Here is a 12,220-nt window from a genome sequence, read left to right as displayed (position 1 = left end):
TCCCTATAGCATGAGACAGTACATAGGATATAGTTTAGAGTTATATTGTTCCTATATCTAAAATGCACACAAGCTAGCATTTAAACGGCCCATATTACTCTGTTTATTTTTTATTTTTTCAAATGATGTTACATACCTGGAGTTGTGTTTTGTTTCATTAACACACTAACCCTGCATATTTAGGATGTCTGCTGCTCTCAAAATGAAAACACTCTGTCCCACCTTGTGATGTCATGTGGTTTTTAACCTTCATACACCTTCACTAGAATCAAATGGATAAATTCGGCCCTGGAATGGCCAGTCTCTACGCAACAAAATGTAAATGTAGCTGTGCACTTTAAAAGTACAAATTCATGACATCACAAGGTGGAACAGAGCATTTTTGAAAGAAACAAAACACACATTCACATTTGTCAATTTTGAATAATGTAGGACCTTTAAGGGCTGTACATTATGGATTTTTTTTTTTTGGAGTGTGTGGTAATGGTGTTTCCTTATCAATAACATACCTAGAGCTGTGTTTTGTTTTGTTACCATATTTTTAGTACTGCATGTTTTGTCCGTCTTCAGCTTTCAAAACTGGTGTACTGGTATACATCTTCTGGTAATCATTGTGTTTTTACAGCACAAACAAGGGGAAAAATCTTGAAGGAAACATTGTAAAATCAACTTTATTTTCACCTTGCCCTACCACTTATCTCCACCCACTGCTCTGTACATTTCCTGAAGTCTTCCTGAAGATGTGAGACAGGTCTCTACTTTGACAATATTTAAATCCAGGCTTTAAACAGTTCTGTTTAGCTGTGCATTTGACTGAAAGGGTTTTATTCTTGAATCTTCTCTTTTAATGGTATTTTTTGATGATTATTTAAGTTCTAACTTCTTTGAATTGTGATTTTAATGTCTTTCTTATTCTGTAAAGCACTTTGAATTACTTTGTGAACGAATTGTGCTGTACAAATAAACTTTCCTTGCCTTTCCATGTAAGATTTTCAACAATAAAAACACGTAAATGAAAATCTGATGCTTGTTACAGTGAAATGCCATAAAGACGCGGGGCCTATCAGTTCTACGGTTCAATGGGCTTCTGGGTTTACAAGCTGCTTGAGATCATTGTCTAAAATAAATATATACTTTTGCACTTAACATCATCTTTTTTACATCAAATTTTGAACCCGCTAAAAATGTATTTCAAGTGTGTATTAACTCAATTAAACTTATGGATGAAGTGAATTCAGTTAATAACAAACATTAACTTAAAAAATGAAACAGTCACTATGAATGCTTTTTTATGAATGCATATGTAGTTGATGTCACAAAACAGCAGCCACGTTATTGCCACTCTACCCCAGGGCGGCTGTGGGTAATGAAAAAAAAAAAAAAGAAAAAAAAAAACCTCCCATCTACCCCACGCTTTGAAATACACTTCCCAATACACTTAATCAAACTTGCCGGCACCTTTCCTGCTGATGGGGCTCTTCTGCTCTTATGTAATCTGACATGTGGAGCCGTGTGGACCTCGGTTCGTGACAGGAGACCGATTGCCCTGGTCCAGTCCCACCTGAGGACTATAAATAAGTCCGGACTTACTGGGGTCCCGGTGTCGTGCGTGGACTCCGCTCTGGTCTGTATATAGTACCGAAGCAGGGCTGTAGTGGAGGAGATGGATGGGAGAGGAGAGAAGCACTGGCAGGAGAAGAGGGATGAGCTGCTGAAGTGTGCAGAGTGTGGTGTATGGTCAAATAATGGGCGTTTGGAGCAGAGATGGCTCTATAAAGCAGCAGCTCACTGTGGGTTAGCGTGACAGACGGGGGAAGTGTGTAGACAGGAATGCACTGTAAAAAATGTTCGTAAAGATTGCAGTGAGTGTTTCATCATTTTTGGTTTGAGATTGTAAAAAACAGACAGAGATTTCTGTTTCTACTGTAAGGATGCTTGTTTCTGGTGTAAATGTCAAAGAGGACCAAGAGTCTGAAACATAAAACCAGAAGGTTTCATGAGTTTCACACAGAAAAAGTGAACAATGAAGCAACAGACTCTACGGAAAGAGGCCTGAGATATGTATGTTTACAGTTCTTGAGTGTGTGTCTGTGTGTGTCTGTGTGTATGTCGGGGTGTGTATGTATGTGTGTGCGTATGTCTGTGTGTGTCTGTGTGTGTGTATGACTGCGTGTGTGTGTCTGTATGCGTATGTCTGTGTGTCTGCACGTGTGTGTGTCTGTGTTTGTGTCTGTTTGTATCTGTGTGTGTGTGTGTCTGCATATGTGAATGTCTGTGTGTGTGTGTGTCGGTGTGTGTCGGGGTGTGTGTGTGTGTGTAGGAGGATCTTTTGGTCAGCAGACAGTTATCTCCGTGAGCTCTCATGCAACGACAGAGCCACAGGAACATACAGTCGTGTCCTTGAGTCCGAGCAACAATGTATAATGCATTTTACTGGTATTATTATTAACAGTAGTATTAGTACATCGAAATACAAGTTTAAAGTAGTGTGCACCACAAATGTAGATACCTTGTACGACCATGTTATACCGTTGTACATTGGTAAATGGTTAATGGTCACCTTTTCAAATTTTCCCCCTTCAAGACACTGAAACGGTTTACGTCAAGGAACCACTCACCCATTCACACACACATTCATACACCAGGGTACACAGGGACAAGGCGGGTTAAGTGTCTTGCCGAAAGACACCATTTATGGGAGTTGGATTGTCTATCTATCTATCCATCCATCCGTTCGTCTGTCTATCTATCCATCTATCTATCGCTCCGTCTGTCTGTCTGTCTGTCTGTCTATCTATCTGTCTGTCTATCTATCTATCTATCTATCTATCTATCTATCTATCTATCTATCTATCTATCTATCTATCTATCTGTCTGTCTGTCTGTCTGTCTGTCTGTCTGTCTGTCTGTCTGTCTGTCTGTCTATTCGTCCGTCTGTCTGTCTGTCTGTCTGTCTGTCTATCTGTCTGTCTATCTATCTATTCGTCCATCTGTCTGTCTGTCTGTCTGTCTATCTGTCTGTCTATCTATCTATTCGTCCATCTGTCTGTCTGTCTGTCTGTCTATCTGTCTGTCTATCTATCTATTCGTCCATCTGTCTGTCTGTCTATCTATCTATCTATCTATCTATCTATCTATCTGTCTGTCTGTCTGTCTGTCTGTCTGTCTGTCTATTCGTCCGTCTGTCTGTCTGTCTGTCTGTCTATCTGTCTGTCTATCTATCTATTCGTCCATCTGTCTGTCTGTCTGTCTATCTGTCTGTCTATCTATCTATTCGTCCATCTGTCTGTCTGTCTGTCTGTCTATCTGTCTGTCTATCTATCTATTCGTCCATCTGTCTGTCTGTCTATCTATCTATCTATCTATCTATCTATCTATCTATCTATCTATCTATCTATCTACTTATCTATCCATCATCTATCAATCTATCTATCGCTCCATCTGTCTGTCTATCTATCTATCCATCCATCCATTCGTCCATCTGTCTGTCTGTCTGTCTATCTATCTATCTATCTATCTATCTATCTATCTATCTATCTATCTATCTATCTATCTATCTATCTATCTATCTATCTATCTATCTATTTATCTATTTATCTATCTATCTATCTATCTATCTATCTATCTATCTATCTATCTATCTATCTATCTATCTATCTATCTATCTGCCTGTCTCTCTGTCTGTCTGTCTGTCTGTCTATCTATCTATCTTTAGTAAGACATAAGAAAGAAAAGCAAGACTTCAAAGGTGAGAAATAAATTGATGAGGGTTATATTCCACATTTTTTGCGTTGCAGTGGTCTGAGAGCAGATCTATACCTGTGTGGAGCCGTATGTATAAATGTTGCACCACACAAATCAATAATCACTTTCCAGCCCGTAATCCTATTGGCCTGTGCTCTGACAATAAATGTATGAATACCACGCCCTAATGCACTCTGAGTTGTATGCACTTCCACTTTATACAATCATTATTTACTATTGAAGACTGATGAAGAGGCAGAGGCGGGAATCGAACCAGCATCCCCCCGGGAGCAAGTATGGTTCAATCTACAACACACAATTAACTAAGGTTTTTCCAATACAACCTATGTACACATGTATGGCTCAAGAGAGTGGTCATTCATCTACAATGTATTACCTTTAACTATTGTAGTGAAATTTCAGTTTTTTGTAGTGTTTGGACTGGAATTGCTGAAGTACTTTGCTAGCTGTTTACGAGCAAGTACTGAGTTATAATTGGAAATTGGTAAAAGAAAAATTGTTCATAAAAGGTTTTCTAATTGTTGATAACTGACTGATGAGCTCCAATCAAATGAAGCTCATCAATGTTAACAGAATTTGGAGCCAAGTGCTATATTTGGAATTACGACCGCGAGTATCATAGCAACCAAAGAGCCAATCTGGTAATGCCCCTTCTCGCCCACACCGCTGGTTTAGCAGGAAGTGGGTACTTAGCCAAGCTGTCAATCAAACTTGTTGCTAACGCTGGCAGGAGCAACACTGAAAAAAGTAGCTGATTTGTCTGTTGTTAATGTTCATATCTTGATTTACGAACACAATAGTGAAATAAAAATACCAGGTAAATTGTAAAGTGAATTGGAGTCAGTCAGCGGTGCTGGAAGCGTGTCCATGCTCACTATTTCAGAGGTGCCCAAACTTTTTTTTATCTAGGGCCACGTCTCAAAATATATTCGAAGCAAAGGGCCACAGACCGGTGATCAGTGAAGTACGGTGCTTTATAAACAGCTTTGACTGAGCGGCTGTATATTAATAAGACTAGAAACACATTCATTTTAGGTTTGTATCATAATGCAATATGATGTTTGAGGTTATAGTGGTAGAAATAGTATAATTTGCTGTCAAAAGTGCTGCTTATGATCAATTGGGCCGTTTCAGCAGGAGATCTGAGGGCCAATAAAAACTGGTCTGAGGGCCGCATTTAGCCCCTGGGCCGCAGTTTGGACATCACTTCCTATTTGGAATGCGGTGGCTAGCAGGTTAGCTATGTCCACTTATATATACAGTCTATGGTTACTGCTAATGTTATTGTTATGTGTAGAATGTTCCGCAGTATGGTAGTAAATATATCTACCTTCATGGATATAAGCAGCAGGCGACACCATCAAGTTAAGTTACACGTCAGATCTATGGAGATATGACCCTGCTCACTTGGAATTTACACCTAGAGCTACAGCGACATGTAATGTAGGCAAAGCTGCAAATGTCCATATATTTAAAAGCATTTACACCACACCTGCTCCTGTATCTCTCTGTACCCCTCTGTATATTCTCACATTTAACCTCCAAACTCTTTTATATTCCTTACATATTCATTGTTGATGTATTACTTTTTAAAACTATACAAAAGTTGGCAAGAGTTTGATGTTTTGAAGCAATAACGAGCCGTGTCTGTGGTGCTCGCATTAATTAGCCTACTTAGCATCTAAGTTTCAGTGTCTGTTCCATGTGCCTTTCCCTTTATAAGTTTCCCTTGTAAAGTTGCTGTTTGATGTTGTAAAGTGTGTGTATTTATCCCCCAGGACTATAAGCTTTTCGTAGTCCAACACGAGTCATTCCCTGTGGTCCTGGATGCGACACACGTTGTTTATGGGAGTTTTTAGTGTTTTTAGAGACTTATTTTGAAAGGGCATTGGACGTTTATTGTAATACCACGTGCTTACTTCCTGTCTTTCATGCTAAAAAATTAATTAATTACTGCTTTGGTGGAAATTTGGGGTCTCACAAGTCTTTTTTTTTTTTTTTTTTTTTTGCAGCAAATTGAATAAATGCATGTTTTTAATGCCATACTGTGAAATATTCCAGGAAAAAAAAAAAATCAAAATAAAATCTCCATCTAGGCCTATTACAAAACACAAAATGATCATTTCTTGGCTGATTTTGGCTGATTCCATGGAAATAGAAAGTCAAAACATTACTTTGGAACATTCTCCAAGGCCATAGATATGTTTTATGCCATACTGTGGAAGATTATAGCCAAAGGAACACCATTTCCAAGAGTCAGGTCTGTGGAGTTTCGTAGTTTCAAAGTTTCATACTGTGGCTTTAACATTGCCAGATCTTATTTGCTCCATGTTACCTTTGAACTGTGATTATGACCATACGTGATTTCAGTTCAAATAGACGCACCTGATCGTGGTATAAATGCATAAAAAAATCACCCAAGAATATACATTACTGCAAAAGTAGGTCAGACATTTCACACGGGCCTAATGACTAAACAACATGGCCCACTCTCACAGCGGTGGCACGTGAGGGTGGAAGAGAGATAGGGCGGCCAGCGAAGGATGATCAAATCAAACCGTTATATGAAACACGCAAAGGCCTGGGGGAGAGCTCAAAGACAACACAATGTCACCTTTATGAATGTATCCCGGCTCTATAAACAGCAGAGAGGACGCACGTGAGGAGGGCCACTCTGCACCTGCACCACAGTACACAGGGACAGAGCAGGTAGAAGGAGGACATTTCAATACAGCAGCCATGTCAAATGGATTACAGAATGTTACTTTTAGTGATGATGACTCACTGAAGGCATTAAAGGAACTAAGTATACCCTGCGCTCTTACTGTTTTAAAAAGGTACCTCAATTGCCAGTGCCTTAACCTGCATAGCCATGGGAATGATGAAATATTAGGATCGTTGCCATAGTGATACATTAAAATAACATATATCGTTTGAATAGGAAAAAGTCCTCAAAATTTTGCATATACAGGAAGCTGAAACCCATGAATAAAGCATATATACGCGTTTGTCTCACTATATGGGAATGGTGGAACGTAATGATGTACAAGTAGTAAAGTAGTATACCTTTTAGGTTATCTGCACTTTAGTTAAGCACATTTTTAAGTGGATACTTTTTACTTTTACTTCACTACATTTGCGAGGAGGTATCTGTACTTTCTACTCCACTACATTTTGAACAGGACTGAAAAGTACTTTTCATATGATTTGAGGGGTTTTTACCATGTTCATAGGTAACATTCTGACCAAAGTTTTCGAGTTCAAGCTTCGGCTTTGAGTGAACAAAAAAATTAATAAAATTAAGAACAACTTTGTGAATGTGACACTTATGTTCAGTGTGTTTGTAATTAAGAATAAATCAGCATTACAGCTATTACGAGTAAGAGCCATGTTTGATTTGAACATGTTTACTGTATAACTGAGGAGACACATAGGTCATCTTTAGGGTTCCTTTAGAGAGGGGATATAAGAAAATATCAAATGTGCTGGTCAAGTGGATTAGGATGCGATTCGAGCTCCCACAGATGAAAGTTGTTGCTGTGTCCTTAGGCAAGACACTTAACCCACCGTGCCCCCAGTGTCTGTGTATACAAGTATGTTAATGGGTGAGTGGTTCCTTGATGTAAAGCACTATATAAAAATGCAACACCATTTAACCAAACTAAGGACGAACAGAAATACACTCATGTTCTCCTCGAATGACTTCAACAGATTGCTTTTATACACTTCCAGCAAATAAGAACCTCCCTAGGTAAGTAGTTACATTTTGCTCCACAGGTAATGAACAGATGCTAAGTGAAGCAGATAAGTCCTCAACACTAGTTTTTAAACCATATGCACAGGGAAATCTTACAGAAACACATTGCAACTCAAAGAACTACTATTACTATTATCAAAATGGACTCCTATGAGCCTTATGTCATGTTGTAATGTTGTTACCTCATCATAAACATAACTGGAGTTGTGTTTTGTTTAATTCACACATGTCTGAGTAATCCTGCATTGTTGAGCTGTCCATATCTCCAAAGCTCAAAATGCTCTTTTCCACCTTGTGATGTCATTAAGTGGTAATTATAAAGGTAACAGTTATTTTCAAGCCTCCGTTGAACTGCTTTACTCTACGATATCCTATCCCGCAATATACTCTGGTGCAGCGAGAAGCAAAGAACTATTAATGAGTGAAGGGGTATGGAGTTTAAAAACACAGTGGAGCGCGTCTTGTATTATTACTTGATGACATCACAAGGTGGAATTGAGTGTTTTCTATTAGAGTTAAAAACATAGGCTAAATATGCAGGGCATGTGTGAATGAAGCAAAACACAACTCCAGGTATGTTTTTGATGAGGAAACAACATTATAACACAGATAGGCCCTTTAATAATAGTAATAGTACCTCACTGTGGGATAGAGAGATTCTGCAGGTCTTTCCTTCTGCTGCTGTCAGCTCTGTACATATGTTATTCGTGGTAATCATGTGTAATACTGTAACATCATATGAATACATCTCTGATATAATACACTGCAGTCATTGTGTGTGCTGTTTATCCTGTTCATGTGCTGCACTATACACAATAACAGTCATTGTATTGTACAGAACAGTGCTGTAGCTCTTTATTTTATTTTTTTATCCCAACAGTAGCTCAGTTGGTAGAAAATGTGTCCACCGATCCAAAGGCTGCCTGTTTGAATCCTGCTCTAGACGTAAACATCTTTGGTAGAGAGGTCACATCCACTGTCCCACAGATGAGTAATGTGATTACAGCTCCAACAGATGAATGTGATTGTTGTTGTGTCCTTGGGCAAAACACTCAACCCTCCTCGACCCCAGTGTGTGTGAATGGACGAGTGGCTTTAAGTGACTAGAAGGTGGAAAAGTGCTATATAAAAATGTGAATATTACTTAATGGTCATAATTACAACACACAACACACATACACACACAAAACTTTGCAAACTTGTCAAAACATCACAGAATCTTTATTATTTTACACTATGGCTACTGTCTGGTGTTTGCTGTCAAGACCACACATAATGCCCTTACCATGCTCTTACCACTTTGTCAATAACTGTACAACATTGTAATTTACACTGTAATTACAGATGTTCATTAATAATCACTGTCCCTATCAAATAAATAAATAAGGAAGCTTTTTAAGATTTTTTATTCACTGTTGCGGTTGTTACCATTGGGGCAGCAGTGGTGGTTGTTGAGGCAGTTGTTGTGGTTGTTGCCATCAGGGCAGTTTAGGGGCGACAGTGGCTCAGTGGTTAGAGTGTTGGTCCCCCAACCCGAAGGATCGAGTTCTGCTTGGACCAAGTTCTGTCGTTGTGTCCTTAGGCAAGACACTTCACCCACATTGCCTAGTATAAAAGTGGTATGTGCACGAATGATTGGTGGTGGTCGATGGCGCAGATTGGCAGCCTCACTTCCATGAGTCTGCCCCAGGGCAGCTGTGGCTACAATAGTAGCTTACCATCACCAAGTGTGGAAATGAATGAATAATGACTATAGTGTAGCGCTTTGAGAGGCTTTGACAAGCCTGTAAAGAGCATTACAAGTGTAAGGCATTATTATAATTATCATTACTACTATTATTATTGTCATGTTTTTTGCCATCGAGGCAGCTGTGGTGGTTGTTGGAGCAGTTGTAGTTGGGACAACTGTAGTTGTGGTTGGGGCATCTGTTGTTCCGGCAGCTGTAGTTGTGGTTGGGGCAGCAGTTGTGGTTGTTGGGGCAGTAATGGTGTTTTCTGGGGCAGCTGTAGTTGTTGTATTTGGAGCAGTTGTAGTTGGGGCAACTGTTGTGTTTGTTGTTGTTACCATTGGGGCAGCAGTGGTGGCTGTTGCAACAGTTGTAGTTGGGACAACTGTAGTTGTTGTTGGGGCATCTGTTGTTCCGGCAGCTGTAGTTGTGGTTGGGGCAGCAGTTGTGGTTGTTGGGGCAGTAGTGGTGTTTTCTGGGGCAGCTGTAGTTGTTGTGGTAGCCGTAGTTAATGTATTCGGGGCAGTTGTAGTTGTTGTGGTTGGGGCAGCTGTAAGTGGTGTATTTGGGGCAGTTGTAGGTGGTGTATATGGGGCAGCTGTAGGTAGTGTATTCGGGGCAGCTATAGTTGGTGTATTTGGGGCAGCTGTAGTTATGGTTGCGGCAACAGTAGTTGTGGTTGGGGCAGCAGTTGTCATTGTTGTTGCCATTGGGGCAACAGTGGTGGGTGTTGGGGCAGCAGTGGTAGTTTTTGGGGCAGCTGTAGTTGGTGTATTTGGAGCAGGTGTAGTTGGTGTATTTGGAGCAGCTGTAGTTGTTGTATTTGGAGCAGTTGTAGTTGGGGCAACTGTTGTCTTTGTTGTTACCATTGGGGCAGCAGTGGTGGCTGTTGCAGCAGTTGTAGTTGGGACAACTGTAGTTGTTGTTGGGGCATCTGTTGTTGCGGCAGCTGTAGTTGTGTTTAGGGTAGCTGTTGTGGTTGTTGGGGCAGTAGTGATGTTTTTTGGGGCAGTTGTAGTTGTTGTGGTTGGGGCAGCTGTAAGTGGTGTATTTGGTGTATTTGGGGCAGCTGTAGTTGTGGTTGGGGCAGCTGTAGTGGTTGTTAGGGTGGCTAATGTTGTTGGGGCATCAGTGGTGGTTGGTGGAGCAGCTGTAGTTGTTGTATTTGGAGCAATTGTAGTTGGGGCAACTGTTGTGTTTGTTGTTGTTACCATTGGGGCAGCAGTGGTGGCTGTTGCAACAGTTGTAGTTGGGACAACTGTAGTTGTTGTTGGGGCATCTGTTGTTCCGGCAGCTGTAGTTGTGGTTGGGGCAGCAGTTGTGGTTGTTGGGGCAGTAGTGGTGTTTTCTGGGGCAGCTGTAGTTAATGTATTCGGGGCAGTTGTAGTTGTTGTGGTTGGGGCAGCTGTAAGTGGTGTATTTGGGGCAGTTGTAGGTGGTGTATATGGGGCAGCTGTAGGTAGTGTATTCGGGGCAGCTATAGTTGGTGTATTTGGGGCAGCTGTAGTTATGGTTGCGGCAACAGTAGTTGTGGTTGGGGCAGCAGTTGTCATTGTTGTTGCCATTGGGGCAACAGTGGTGGGTGTTGGGGCAGCAGTGGTAGTTTTTGGGGCAGCTGTAGTTGTGGTTGGGGCAGCTGTAGTGGTTGTTAGGGTGGCTGATGTTGTTGGGGCATCAGTGGTGGTTGGTGGAGCAGCTGTAGTTGTTGTATTTGGAGCAGTTGTAGTTGGGGCAACTGTTGTGTTTGTTGTTGTTACCATTGGGGCAGCAGTGGTGGCTGTTGCAGCAGTTGTAGTTGGGACAACTGTAGTTGTGGTTGGGGCATCAGTGGTGGTTGGTGGGGCAGCTGTAGGTGTGGTTGGGGCAGCTGTAGTGGTTGTTAGAGTGGCTGATGTTGTTGGGGCATCAGTGGTGGTTGTTGGGGCAGCTGTAGGTGTGGTTGGGGCAGCTGTAGTGGTTGTTAGAGTGGCTGATGTTGTTGGGGCATCAGTGGTGGTTGTTGGGGCAGCTGTAGTTGTGGTTGGGGCAGCTGTAGTGGTTGTTAGAGCGGCTGATGTTGTTGGAGCATCAGTGGTGGTTGTTGGGGCAGCTGTAGTTGTGGTTGGGGCAGCTGTAGTGGTTGTTAGAGCGGCTGATGTTGTTGGAGCATCAGTGGTGGTTGTTGGGGCAGCTGTAGTTGTGGTTGGGGCAGCTGTAGTGGTTGTTAGAGTGGCTGATGTTGTTGGGGCATCAGTGGTGGTTGTTGGGGCCGCTGTAGTTGATGACGCAGCTGTTGTTTTTGTGGTTGGGGCAGCTGTAGTGATCGTCATTGGAGCAGCAGTTGTTGTTGGGGCAGCTATATTTAGCCCGTGCACTGCCAGAACAACCAAAAATACATAGATATTTTTAGTAATTATTGCTGCCACCATCTGGTACATTTTTAAAGGTAAACAAAAAAGATAGATAATTAAACCTACACAATAAAATGAATAGCAGTGTTGTGACTCTTCCACTCCCCATATCGTCTGTAAACCTTTACAAAGAAAGACACAAAACGTATCTATCAATTATTTTTATTTCTCAGGTGCATGTAGGAAATAGTACTCATATAATACTCACCATTAACAGCAAATAGTTGTCAGTTCTTCTCTTTGTGATGAATTAAGTTGTCGTGAGCCTCTTCCAGCCTCTTGTTATAACCTAAAAGCATAAAGGCATGTGACATGTAGTTGATGATAGTTTTGAGACATTAACCACAGTTGGCCACTCCTCTCACAATATATTTTCGTATTATCACACTAACCTATCTTTTCTAAAAATCTGTTCAAATATATTCTGATTGATATTGGTATTTGATAAAGTTTACAGTTAACTTTCTCTCAAGATCTGGAGAAATTGTAAAAGTTGTGGACTATATTAGGCTTTTTCAATGAATCGGTCAGTTGAGTTTTAGTCAACCAAAATTTGTCTTAGTCAACTAATTGTTTTATTT

At 40.9% G+C, this 12,220-nt stretch overlaps 1 protein-coding gene across 1 annotated transcript in view; it reads right to left on the bottom strand.

Annotated features, from left to right (window-relative positions):
* Window positions 1-10,118, bottom strand: part of LOC129456250 (mucin-2-like) — a 31,342-nt gene extending 21,224 nt beyond the window's left edge. Inside the window, exon 1 of the mRNA XM_055221829.1 lies at window positions 9,588-10,118. Within this exon, the coding sequence (XP_055077804.1) occupies window positions 9,588-10,118 (531 nt within the window). The remainder of the gene's footprint in view (window positions 1-9,587) is intronic.
* Window positions 10,119-12,220: the final 2,102 nt, after the last annotated feature.

The sequence above is a fragment of the Periophthalmus magnuspinnatus genome, chromosome 5 (assembly GCF_009829125.3).
Source record: "Periophthalmus magnuspinnatus isolate fPerMag1 chromosome 5, fPerMag1.2.pri, whole genome shotgun sequence".
Taxonomy (NCBI): domain Eukaryota; kingdom Metazoa; phylum Chordata; class Actinopteri; order Gobiiformes; family Gobiidae; genus Periophthalmus; species Periophthalmus magnuspinnatus.
This window is presented reverse-complemented; position numbering and strand designations above follow the sequence as displayed.